The sequence below is a fragment of the Lupinus angustifolius genome, chromosome LG04 (genome assembly GCF_001865875.1).
Source record: "Lupinus angustifolius cultivar Tanjil chromosome LG04, LupAngTanjil_v1.0, whole genome shotgun sequence".
In the NCBI taxonomy this organism is placed as follows: domain Eukaryota; kingdom Viridiplantae; phylum Streptophyta; class Magnoliopsida; order Fabales; family Fabaceae; genus Lupinus; species Lupinus angustifolius.
Window position 1 is genome coordinate 14523472 of NC_032012.1, and position 13499 is coordinate 14536970.

At 31.3% G+C, this 13499-nt stretch overlaps 2 protein-coding genes across 2 annotated transcripts; one reads left to right on the forward strand and one right to left on the reverse strand.

Annotated features, from left to right (window-relative positions):
- LOC109345953 (probable protein kinase At2g41970) lies at positions 810–5358 on the reverse strand. The gene is made up of 8 exons (XM_019585264.1): positions 5212–5358; positions 4074–4240; positions 3637–3887; positions 3292–3418; positions 2798–3071; positions 1970–2102; positions 1769–1855; positions 810–1277 (listed from the first exon to the last, which is right to left on the reverse strand). The coding sequence occupies exons 2-8, from the start codon at positions 4171–4173 to the stop codon at positions 1149–1151; spliced, it is 1101 nt and encodes a 366-aa protein (XP_019440809.1). The 5' UTR covers positions 4174–4240; positions 5212–5358; the 3' UTR covers positions 810–1148.
- On the forward strand, positions 7829–13107 carry LOC109345954 (GDSL esterase/lipase At1g71691). Its single transcript, XM_019585265.1, has 5 exons — positions 7829–8145; positions 11109–11230; positions 11558–11797; positions 12122–12371; positions 12819–13107. Exons 1-5 carry the CDS (start codon positions 7899–7901, stop codon positions 13037–13039), a joined length of 1080 nt encoding a protein of 359 aa, XP_019440810.1. The 5' UTR covers positions 7829–7898; the 3' UTR covers positions 13040–13107.

The window sequence follows — 13499 nt, forward strand, 5'->3', positions numbered from 1 at the left end:
TATCAATACTCAAGCTAGTTCTATCAATAAAATGTTTTTACCAATCTAAAAAAACAAGGTTGCTACTCTTCGAGTGCCATGTGTTATTTGTACTATCCTTTCATTTTGAATATTCAATGTGGTTTTCTTTTCCAATATTAAATTAAATAGAGAAATGAATACGAGAAGAATTCATTAGAATAAAAAATAGAATTAGTTGATAAACTAGTTTTAACGAAAACTAATGTGAGTACTTTTTTTGATAGGTATTTTTTCACTGGATAAGGAATTAATCCCTTTTGGACCGTGCGATTATCATTTTAACAAATGTCGTTTCTAACAATCGAACCCTTGACCTTTTGGTCATCCTCGGGATTTAGTAGGACCTTACACCACTAATAGGTCCCACTATACTAACACCTTATTCGTATTTTTTGGTACTACCAATGATATTCTCTCACCATTTTGGGTAAAGAACTAATTTTTTTCGAGATTCGTGACTGCTGCTCCTAATAAGTGTCGCTCACAGGAATCGAATATTTAACTTTTTGGTCATTCTGAAAATCTAGCGAAATCTTACACTACTAAATTAACATCTTGTAAATAAAAACAATAATAACATGATAAATACTTTTTTAGATTAATATTATCCTAAACCATTTACTTCCCCGACCCTTTAAGAAGGGTTATAGATAAATATTTTTATATCATGTAATTTATATAATTACTCAAATACACATTATACAAATGATCTCTATAGAAATTATCATTAAAAATAATATAAAATTATTAAATACCTCAAATTAGGGATAGTGCATACAATAGAAAGCTCAAAATAAATAATTTTCTTATATTGCTCCGGTCAATTACAAATTTACAAGTATGAGATCACTAAAGCATAGACATGAAGAACATTCTCATCTAACATGGGTTTTTAAACATCTTTTTCTTGCCTTTGATTCTTATAGGCTAAATCATGGTCAAAATCATGCATCATGCATAGAATACACATATTCCTAATTGCATAGGAAATCAAGTAGACAATATCATGTTTGGCTTAGCTTAATTCAATGTCTATAACATTGAAAATAGGATTTGAAATAGCTTCTTCATTGGGTTACAAATTGCAGAAAAATGTTGTCACTTGATAATTTGCTATGATCAAATTGTCAAGCATTGGAATCAGCAGGACCTGGAGGTTTTGCATTGAGAAGTGGTTGGAGAGCTTTGACAACAATGGTCATATTTGGTCGGAAATCAGCTTCATATTGAACACAAAGTGCTGCAACTGCTGCCAACTACATATACAAATAAAATTGTCAACCACAATGTCACATTAACCACTGACTCTTGGCTGAAGGAATACCAACGTTTTAAATTATGTTTATAAGTGTTGTGATTGGTTGTGTTGTGGCCCACTATAACCATATTGTTATCGAGTGTTATACTACAATTACAATAATCACCATATCGACAATACTGTGGTCACATCAGGTGATATGTTCCGCAATTTGAAACAATAAGTAATACTATAAGGAAAAATATATCTTGAAAAGCAAATTTATTAGTTATTTATCTCTACCAGCATTATTTGTCAAGACAAAGTTATTTGTTTTATTTTCTTGCTAGCATTGATAAACATTTCCCTATGTATAAAACCATATACATATATATAACTACTTATTAAGGTATATGAAGAAGGGAGACATCAATACTTATATTTGCCCCTCCTTAAATCTTTCTTGTGCATACCTAAGATCAACTTGGGCAAAAGAATAAAGAAGCAAACCTTAGCAATTGCCTTTGGAGGGTAATCATTGTTTAGCTTAGGATCCACACATTGTTTCACTTTGTCCTCACTCAGCCTTGGAGTTGCCTGAAATAGTTAGAAAGTAGAAACAACATTAACAAAATATTAAACAATAATGTTAAAAATAAGCCAATGTCACATTACACACCAAAAATATGATTGAATTATGAGTATACATACCCAAGTTACAAGACTTTGTTGCCCTTTGGGCATTGTGTGATCTACTGGTTTTCTTCCTGTTAAGAGTTCTAAAAGTACAACACCAAAACTGTATACATCACTTTTCTGGGTTATTTGTCCAGTCATGGCATACCTGAAAGATGAAAGTAATCATTTTAATAAACAAAATTATAACTTAGACTTGCATGAAATTATTATTTTTTTGATAAAAAACATAGATACAAACTTTTGATATAACTATCATGAGTCATGACTCAACCATATGTGGATGGAAATTTTAGTATATAGTGAAAGCTGAAGTATGCTCGAAATTTTTATGACCACAAATTTGAAGTGTATGTTGTCGCGATTGCTGTTGCAGACCGCATTACGTGATGCGGCTGCAATATTGTGGTTATGGTAACTACCGTAACCGAATCACACCATAATTGCAGAGTAACACCAAATCACAATGATTTGGTGCAACTGCATCGGACTGAATTTAGGTCGTATTGGACCACATTAAACTCAAAAGTATTTTTAAAATCACAAAATGATTCACACCGCAACAGCTATAATCCACATCACAATGACTGCAATCACAATAACACAACTGGGACCACAACGAGTGTATCATTGGTCTATTTTTTTGTGTTATGCCTATTATATTCTTCAATTTTCACATAAGAAGATGTTTTGTTATCAAGTCGCATCATTGTGAATGGGAACAGTATAAGTTATTATCAACTCAATCCATTTTTTTCAACCATACAAAAATGACCATAAGTACATAACTGAATCTAAATTCTCTAGTCAAACTATGAGGAAGGTAGAATTGAAAGGGCATACTCTGGAGCATGATAACCAAATGTTCCTAAGACTCTTGTTGAGTGTAGCCTAGCTGCTGTGTCAGAAGACTGATTTGTGAGGCTGAAATCAGCAATCTTGGCCTCATAATCATTGAACAACAAGACATTGCTGGATCTAACATCGCGATGAACTATAGAAGGCTGAGCCTTTTCATGAAGAAACTCAAGTCCTTTTGCTGCACCAAATGCAACTTTTGCTCTCTGGTTCCAGCTTAAAACAGGACCTGGTTCAGCACCTTGTACACCCTTCCTTCCTGTAATAGAAAAAGCCTATAGTGTTAGGTCAAAGAAAAAGAACTATAAACTCGTTAAGCATTCGTTTACGAGTTGGATTTTGCAGGGGAAGAAAGAGAAATGGAAGACTTCAGAACCATGAAATACACTTGTGAGATACTCTGAATGAAGCCTTCTGTTTCCCTTCAAAACCCAACTCGCAAACGAATCCTAATAGAAAATTTGGATTGATTTACTAACCGTGTAACACATCATGCAAAGATCCCATACTTGCATATTGATAAACCAAAATTCTGTTGTTTGCCTCAAGACAATATCCAAACAACTCCACAAAATTTTCATGTTTCAGTCTTGAAACAACTGATAGCTGCATTATCCAATGTGATATATAGCATAATGTTAGTGTCACAATATACCAAAAGCCACAATATAATGCTTTAATGAGTTCACAATCTGGTAGGACTTAAGCACACAAGAAGAATACAACTCAAAAAACTAGTCTATTAAGTACTACATTAAGTTTGTTATGCTACTCAATGTGGTACTCCTAATATAATCCTAAGGTATATATATGTATAAACCTACCTGATTAGCAAAATCGTCATCGGGTTCCGGGGAAGAATTATCCAGCTTCTTGATTGCAGCATCAGTACCATCACTCAATTTTGCATAGAAAACCCTTCCATAGGAACCTTCTCCAATGAAAGCCTTAGTACCAAAGCTTCCTGTTAACCTATTTAACTCATCCAATGGCATAGCTGGTATTTCAATTGGTAATACTTTCTGTGGGCCACCACTTTTGACAATATTGCTTCTTGGCTCTGCTCTGTCATTGCCTATATTCAAAGAAGGTTTATGTAAATTGTTAAATCTAGTCACTATGTGTTGTGCAATGACTCATAATTTACTATTTGATTGTTCGCTTGTTCCCAACATTATGGTTGAAATATCATGTCGCATGCCAAATAAAAAGAAAAGAAGATGATATATATATGAAGTGTGGATAAAAGTGAGCATGGTACCTCCTCCTCCGCCATATGTACCACCCCCTCTAGATGGTGCAGTATATTGGCTGGCCGGAGGGCCACTGGTCTCCTCCTCTGCACCTCCGCAGCACAACATACTTCAACAAGTCCAAGGTGATCAATCTCAATAAGCCATTCACATTAAATCATATGGAATGGATCACCTGAAAATATTTATAAGCTAAACAAAATCTTCCACCACATAGCTTATTCACACAAGTTTCATGGTAACTAAGGGAATTTGTCCTTGGAATTGGTTTAATATACTAAGGGAATTCCATCAACAACAAAAAATGTACAAAGGGAAAATAAGACTAATGGTACTGAAGAATTTTGTCCATGTTTATAAAATTGCAAGAATTTTTCTCCAATTCTAATTGTTTTTATTGGATAGACTTGAAATGGATATAACCAATAAGAAGTTAACTGTTAGTTCCTATAATAACATGAATATGCAAACTTAATATGCATTATGTAATCCCAAAAAATATCAATATTTCACGTTAAATAATCAATAAATTTGTTGTTTGAGACTCTTAGAGTGTATTTGTAAATTGATTTTTAGAGGACAAGCTAGAGAAGATGATGACTTGAGAGCCATAAAATATACTTGTAAAATGACTCTCAAGTCTTTCATTTACATTCATTCCTCTCTAAAAATCAACTCGTAAATAAATTATTACGGTCCGTTTGGCGAGTTGGATTCTGGAGGTGAATGAATAGGAATAGACTTTTGTTACCTTTTCTTCCCCTCCAAAACTTTTCTAATTACCTAATGAGAAAACTTTCTTACCAATTGTAAGATTAAAGATTATAAATGTGCTTTGGCACCATTGATAAGAGAAATTAAACTATAATTTTAAATTGTGATTAGAGTTTAGATAAGGTTGCATGACATTTGCTGCATTTCTAGTTATTTGATAGAAATTGTGTATAGGGTTGGCAAAAACTATAACATTGTGATCACCAATACCAATTCAATTTATACAACAATTTAAAACCATGGACAAAAGGAAGCATAAAACAACATTGACAAGAATACTACATAAAATGTTCAAACCTCTTTGGTTAATATACCCAAATCTAAAAAATTATAAAATAAAGAAAAAAACATGTTAAAGAAATTGACACTAACCTCTTCCTGATCAAAACAGGAGGCTGAAAGAGACAAAATGTGATGAAGGAAAGGGCAGAGAGGAAATGTGAAGGAAAAAGAAGGGTTGTAAATGTTATTAAGAGAACATTATATAAAAATAACTTTAGGGAATGAAGAAGAACAAAGGTGAGGAGGAAGCAAAGTTGGCGAAAAACAAGAATGATATTATTATGTTTATGTTGGGTTCCTATGTGCTCTCATAATGCATGGCTTTCGCTCATTACATGCTATTTTAGTGTGTCTTTAAGTTTGTTGGTCTAAATAGACAGCATGCAACCAACATTAGTCTAGTGGCCCTATTGAATCCTCCTATATGTCAACAAGTTAATGTTCCATTCCTAAGAGTAATACATATTGGAAGAAGTGACCATATACTCTAAAATAGATTAATTCTTAACCTATATATAGGATGAAAAAATACCATTTGTTAAAAAAAGTATATAGAATGCAAAAAAAAAAATGGTAACTAGTGTTTACACCATTCATGCTAGGATTTAGCAATTTCTTTTTTTGTTTTTTATCTTAGGATTTAGCAATGTTTCTTTTCATGTCTAGGTTGGTTTATTTTTGCTCAAGTAGCCTTTTCAAAAAAAATGAAAATAATTTAGGCTAAAACTAGTATTTTCACATGGGTTTTTTTTGTATTGCAAACCCAAATATGATATAGGTTGTCCCACCATTTTTATATCTCTAATTAAATGTTTGTGGCAAATTCTTAACTTTTTTTATGGGGTGGGAGATGGTTGGTTTTGATGAATCTTGAATTGGATTTTGATGGATGTATAAAAAATAAACAAATAGTTTATTTATGATTTATTAAATTAAAATCATTTCATTTATCCATAATTTAATTTAATAATGGTTTGATGTTTCATCATATTACAAAAGACTAATAATTTAAGTCAATTAATCTTAACACATGCATATAGTTAAAAAGTCGAGTGTAATATATATATATATATATTATCAATGTAAATATTTATACATAGTTAATACATTATTTACCATTCACTTAAATTAATTTTTTCAAAAAATCAATAATAAGTAAATATAAGTAATAAATAATATAATAATAGTGTATAAAATGAACATATAAAAAGCATTTATCTTAGAGCGTGGGATATTAAGATGGGTTGAATGGGTGGGATGAGATGTATATCACACGCACGAATAGGATTTTTATCTCAAATTACTATATTTTTATGTTCCTAATTAATCAATATCTCAAATTACTATATTTTATGTTCCTAATTAATCAAAATTCTTCAAGTAATATAAAAATATTAATTTATATTTTTATAATTTTTTTTTTAATAAATTAACATTTTTTTATTAGATAAGAGACATGAATAGAAACATCTTATTTTTGTTCTAAACACACCCCTACCTCATACCACGTGTTCCCAATCTTTCACTACACCTGATAATGATTCATGGGTTTACAGATTAAATTCCATTATATATTTACCTCTAGTTGCAAATAAGGAAAATTATTATATAATTTTCTTCTCTCCAATTAACCAACTCATGCTTAGCATTAAATGGATGTCAAATAAAGTTTGCTTAATATATTTTATTATGCATGAGTTTAGGTTGAGCTTATTAGGGTTAAAGCATACCTCACGATTCAATAAGTGTTACAATCGTACTTATAAATCACCCCAATAAAAATAACACATCTTCTATTTACTTTATGTACTACATATTTTTCATCAGTTAGAAAAATAAAATATAAATAAAATATATATTAACTTTATATTTTCTGATCAATACATGAGAATTATATGATACATGAAGTGATACAGACTTTGAAACATGAGATATTTCCCATAATCAAATCCTAATGTTGACAAGGAATTTGAGCATACAACTTTATCAGCTATGAGGGAATTCTTACTAAATAGACCAATATTCATTGACTTTTTAATATCTTTTGAATAATACCAAGTTAAAACAAAATAAAGTAAATATTATATTGGAATAAGTCTTTGCAAATAAATAAATTGTTTACTAACAAAGTGTTGATTTAGTAGTATAAGATATTGCTAAATTCTAATGATGACCAAAATGTTAAGGGTTCAATTCCTAGAAATGACATTTGTTGAAAGAGATAACCACAAATCCAAAATAGATTAATTTCTTACCTAAATACTGAAGATATAAATTTAGTCCTAGTATGAAAAAAATAAATAGATTGTATGAAAAGTAGACAATAGGGAGAATGAGAGAGGGTGTGTGTGGGGAAATTCTTGGAGGGAGGTAGTCTATTTAAAGTTCAGTACATAAATCAACTGTCATAAATAATATTTTATTTTCTATCTTGGGCCAATAAAATATTTCAGCATAAATAAAAGAAAATTTTTAAAAATAAAAAGTAATATTTTGATTAATCTGATATATAAAATGAGACACCATTTAAAATAAGTGATGTTTGTTTTAAATTTTCTGCTCACAAATGTTGGGTGCTTCATTATACATAATTACTGCAAGGTAGAAAACAGATGAATGCATTCATTTCTTTTCAACCACCACCATCCCATTTCCTATTATTAAACCCTTTCAAAACCCTATCAACTAAGTCTTGTTTATACAAATAAAACAACAACCTTTTTGTTCCATAACTCTCAGGCTCTCACACTCAACAGCAACCTTTACACTTCCCTTTGATGGCTAAGTTATTTCCACTCCTGATGCTTTTCATAGTGTTTTTGAGTGCTGAAATCAATGGCCAAAATGGAGGTAGGAGTGAAATGGTGCCTGCTATGTTCATATTTGGTGACTCTCTTATTGACAATGGAAACAACAATAACTTGCCTTCATTTGCTAAGGCAAACTATTACCCTTATGGCATTGATTTCAATGGAGGTCCAACTGGTCGATTCTCAAATGGATACACCATGGTCGATGAAATAGGTACCTCTCTTTTTGTAGTCTCTTTTCAATTGTTTTCCCTTTTTTAAGGTGATCATATTTTGTTCTAAATCATTTTTTTGTCCATTTCATTGATCTATATATCAATGGGATGGATGGACAATAATATATACATGTTTAGATTTACAACAAAATTTAGGTGTTATTTTATAATATAATTATCAAGTATATGTCATATGGGAATATAATTTGTCACTTTTTATATTAATATCATATAATTTTTATGACGAATCCGAGACTTGATGGAAACTGTGAACTCGATATACAATACGTAAGGTAAATGTTAGAAATTTATTTTTTTAAGCAAAAACTCTTTTTTCTCTGAAAATTATAGCTTATGTGTAATACTTACTAGTACTACATATAAATCTAAATCAGAATATATAACATGCCTAAGAACTACACCCATTATACAATTATACTCTTATGTAGAAAACATTAAAGAAGTTCTATTAAGTTTTACCTTTAGAGTATGGTTTACAGGACTCTTCTAGCCGGAAGTTCAATTTGATTGGTTTTATTCTTAAAATTAGACTCAATATACGTTTGGGACCGTTTCATGTTATGATTCAGGTTGTCCCAACACGTGAGCGTGTCTCATATTCTTTTAAAATGTTACAATTAGATATTAAAATAAGATTTTTTTACTTAAATCACTAGTCTTTAATAATATTTTTTATTGATATTTTTTATTTTAATATATATTATAAATACATTTTAGCTTAAGCTTCATACTTCATTAATATATGACTTGATTATACATAATGTTTTACTTCATATATGTTAATAACATCAGATTAACTCGACTATATTCCATTCCTAGTAATATTGGGTTGAATTGGGGTCTAGGAAAGTGGCCATATCAAATTATTAAGTCAGGTTTGGACTAAGGTAAACCTATTCTAACATGCCCCACAAACACTCCTAATTTAGAGTGTGTTTGATTGAAATTATCCATAAAATGACTTATTTAAATAGCTTCTTATTCACATGAATAGATTTTCCACTAAAAATGGATTATTTTGATTTAACAAAAAAGCAAGTATATATACTATATATTTTACAGCAAAATCTATTAAAACTAAAACTTAACCAATATTTTAGTAAAGAAAATGCTTGTTTTTTAATATTAAACCAGCCAACCATTGATGAGCTAAGTGCCTGCTATTCTAAAGTAAAATGTTTTGGTTCAGAAGAAGAAAGTAAGAGTTAAAAAGATATATAGTTTTTGGAACTTAGCCAGGTAGTAACAAACAGTGCTTTATGGACCAACGGGTACTGGTTCAAGTGGTACATGCTTGATTCCCCTTAAGCAAGAATCCAGGTTCAAGTCTTGTGGATGAAAAAATGCTTGTTGGGAGAGTTAGCCCAACGTACTTATGGATATCCCGATTCGGACAGAATTGCCTCTGGTGTGAGGATACATGTGGCAAACAAATAAAACACTGATTTATGGACTGATTGTCTTGACAGATTTCGAAATACAAAGCAATGAATTTCGAAACTTAGACTTTATTTTTATTGTCTTGTTTGCTTTAAAGTCCCTTTTATTCAGAAACTGTCATTTTGACCACTTTTACTGTCAATAAGCTAAATAACTGTAGGGTAAAAAAAATGTGTATACCGTTTGGTCAGTGTATCTGCATCATTCACCATTAATATTTAGTCATTACTCATTTTTTAAAAAAGTAATATAAGTGAATAATAGATAATATAATGAGTGTGTATAATTTTTTAGGCTAATAGTATATAAATATTACATTCAATAATTATTACACCTAACACCCTTCTAACTCTTAACTACTTAGTGCATTAAAAGTGGATTTATATTTTATGATTCAAGGGCTACGCTTCCTATATGTGTAAATGTAAATTTCTAAATGAAGGATATAGGTCTCTGACAACCCATTAACTTTACTGCATTAAAATGAACATGGGATCTTCCTGCATTTTGGCTACTCAACCTAACTATGAGAGTGACCAACTAGAAATTAACTGCAATTAAATAGAAGAGATTGGGGTTGGTGAAATTACCCACCATAAGCAATAACACACGTAGCTGCACAAAAATACAATAAATATGTTTATATGGAGGTGGGTTTTTCCTATACTTTTTTTGTCTAATTCTTTTAATATTGTTCTACAAATTTAGTTTTAGTATGTGATGTCAGTGCTTATAGGTTAACACAATAATTATCCCTGTCAACAATTAATAATATGACAGGTTTAAGAAGTGGGTGTTAGTTGCATTATTAATTCATTATTGAGGATCAAACCAAAATTTGTAAACATTTAATAATCAAGATCGACTAAAAATATTTTATTGAAATTAAACTTGGCAAGTTCCGGGACCAAAAACATAGAAATTATGGATCCTCCTAATAGATGTGTCTAAATATTTGGCTAACTATTAAATAGGGAAACTTTATAATGCATTTTGTATTCTCAAGATAATGAAATGCGTGTCTTTTTATTTAAAATTAATTCATTCAAGTATTAAGATGATTGATAGGATAATATGATAGGAGATATAATGCTCATGAGTTAAATAACAGTGTTATTTATATACCTACACTCGATAAGTTTTGCTTGAACAATTCTATATTAGTTATTCTATAGTATATTAGAACATATTCTTAACATTGTTGCAATTTTTTTCTATATTAAAATAAAACGTGTAACCTTTAATTAAAGTGCTTTCTCAAAATAATGACAGAAAGATTGTTCAAGTTAAGAAGTAGCTTCTATTGTGGGAATGTTTTCTGTGTGGGATATTCAGACTAGTCAAATTTACCTTAACATTATTGAATTCTCTTTTCTAGCTAGGAACTTTTAACTTGTGAAAATTCCTTGCTTTGAATTATATATAATTTCCCCTTAAATGTAAAAAGTTTTCAGCATCTTTTTTATCAAAGTAACTCACAAAATGTTGTGTGTTAATGCAGCTGAGCTACTTGGACTTCCATTAATTCCTGCATACACAGAGGCTTCAGGAGATCAAATGCTTCATGGAGTAAACTTTGCTTCAGCTGCTGCTGGAATTCTTGATGTCACTGGCAGAAACTTTGTAAGTAACAATCATATTAACTAGTGAATATGGTCGAATTGTAGTCATAGTTGCGGTTATTGAGATTGCGGTCATTGTGGTAGTCACAATGTGATGTGGTTGTGGTAGTACCATAACCACAATATTGTGGCGATATCAGATAATATGATCCTCAATTTGAAACAATAATAAAGACTATATCTATTTGTAGGCTCAAATTATTATTTTTAAGGAAAAATTGTGTTGCCCTTTTGTATTATATTATAAAGAAACATCAACAATCCAATTTCCATTGATTAACATAGAAACTAGTATAGGTTGTATCTTAACTTTTTCACTTTTGGGTAGGTTGGTCGCATACCATTTGATGAGCAATTAAGGAACTTCGAGAACACATTGAATCAAATCACTAGAAATTTGGGAGCAGATGCTATGGCCACAGCACTTGCACAGTGCATATTCTTTGTTGGAATGGGCAGCAATGATTACCTAAACAACTACCTTATGCCAAATTACCCCACCAGGAATCAGTATAATGGACAACAATATGCTGATCTTTTGGTCCAAAAATATAACCAGCAACTCACTGTAAGATTTCTTAATTGCTTCTACCAAACTCTGAAAAACAATTACTCCGGCTCTGTTTGCGAGTTGATTTTTAGAGTGAAAGAGATGACTTGAGAATTATTTTACAAGTGTATTATTTCATAGCTCCGAAGCCTTTCCTTTGAGTAAGAATTTGGACTACATACCATGTGTATGAGCACTATTACATAGTAATTGTATAGAAGTTCCATGACCAATACTATATGTTATACTCATCTACTTTAGAAAAACCTAAACTATTTTTAACTCCCATTTTTGTCAAGCTTCATTTTCAAGGAAAAGTTACTATTTCACAATATGTTACAGAGGCTTTACAATCTTGGAGCAAGGAAATTTGTTGTTGCTGGTTTGGGACTAATGGGATGTATTCCAAGCATATTGGCTCAAAGCACAAGTGGAAGCTGTTCTGAAGAAGTAAACTTGCTAGTGCAACCCTTTAATGCAAATGTGAAGACCATGTTGGGAAATTTAAACACTGATCTACCTGGAGCCACATTTATATTTGTTGATATTGCACGAATGTTCCAGCACATCCTTGTCAATGCTAGATCTTATGGTATGAATCCAAAGTTAATATCGACGGCATCCTCATGTTATACCATAGTTATATACAATGTTTTAAATTGTGATTGCAGTTGTCATTGCGATTATGGTTGTAGTTACTGCTATTGTGGTCATTGCGATGAGGAACGTGGCTGTTGCCATGTGAATTATATTATAATTAAAAAATATTTTTTAATTTGATACAGTCTGATGTGACCTAAATGTGGTTCGATTCAGTTGTGTTGTGGCCCGACACAACCATATCGTTGTGATTTGATATCACACTACAATTGCAATTGCAGTGTGATAATGTTGTGCTGGTCATTGCTATGCAGTCTGCAATTTAAATCACTCATTATATTGTCCCATAATTTAGCCTACTTGTACCGGGTTGGGCATATGCATTCCTCGTACCTGTTCCTTATATGAGAAGTTTTATAATAAATTTGTTTCTGTGTAGGGTTTACTGCTGTAAATAGAGGATGTTGTGGGATTGGAAGAAACAGTGGCCAAATTACATGTCTTCCGTTTCAAACACCATGCCCTAATAGAAATCAGTATGTGTTTTGGGATGCATTCCATCCAACAGCAGCAGCGAACATTCTGATGGGAAAGATGGCATTTAATGGTAACAACAATTTTGTTTATCCTATAAACATAAGGCAACTTGCTGCACTATAAATGAAGCTATTGTATGCATATCCGTATTAGACAGTTTTAGACACTCCTAATCATATTTTATAACATTTCAATTATTATTATTGTATTGTCATATCCGTATCTAGTGTCTTGTTTGTGCTTCCTTGTATGGGAACCTTGCGGTGTAAGAGTCAATTTCATCTTCAATGATTCGATCAGATTTAGTAATTAAAAGTACTTGGAGCAACAAATTTTGTTAGCAAGACTAGAATTTGTCACAGAACATTTTGTGGTGCCCTTCTATTTAAATTGACAATTACAACTGCTATATATACACCCGAAAAACATGTTAAGAGGATTTGGAGAGCAGAGTGAGCTTGGGACGGGTTGAGCTGAGATGAGTTAAGCATATCCTTACCTGTTTTTAAATATTGATCGGGTTAATTTTTGGGACAATGATCACATGTTCTCAACTGTGTCTCATTCACATGAATAAAAGAAA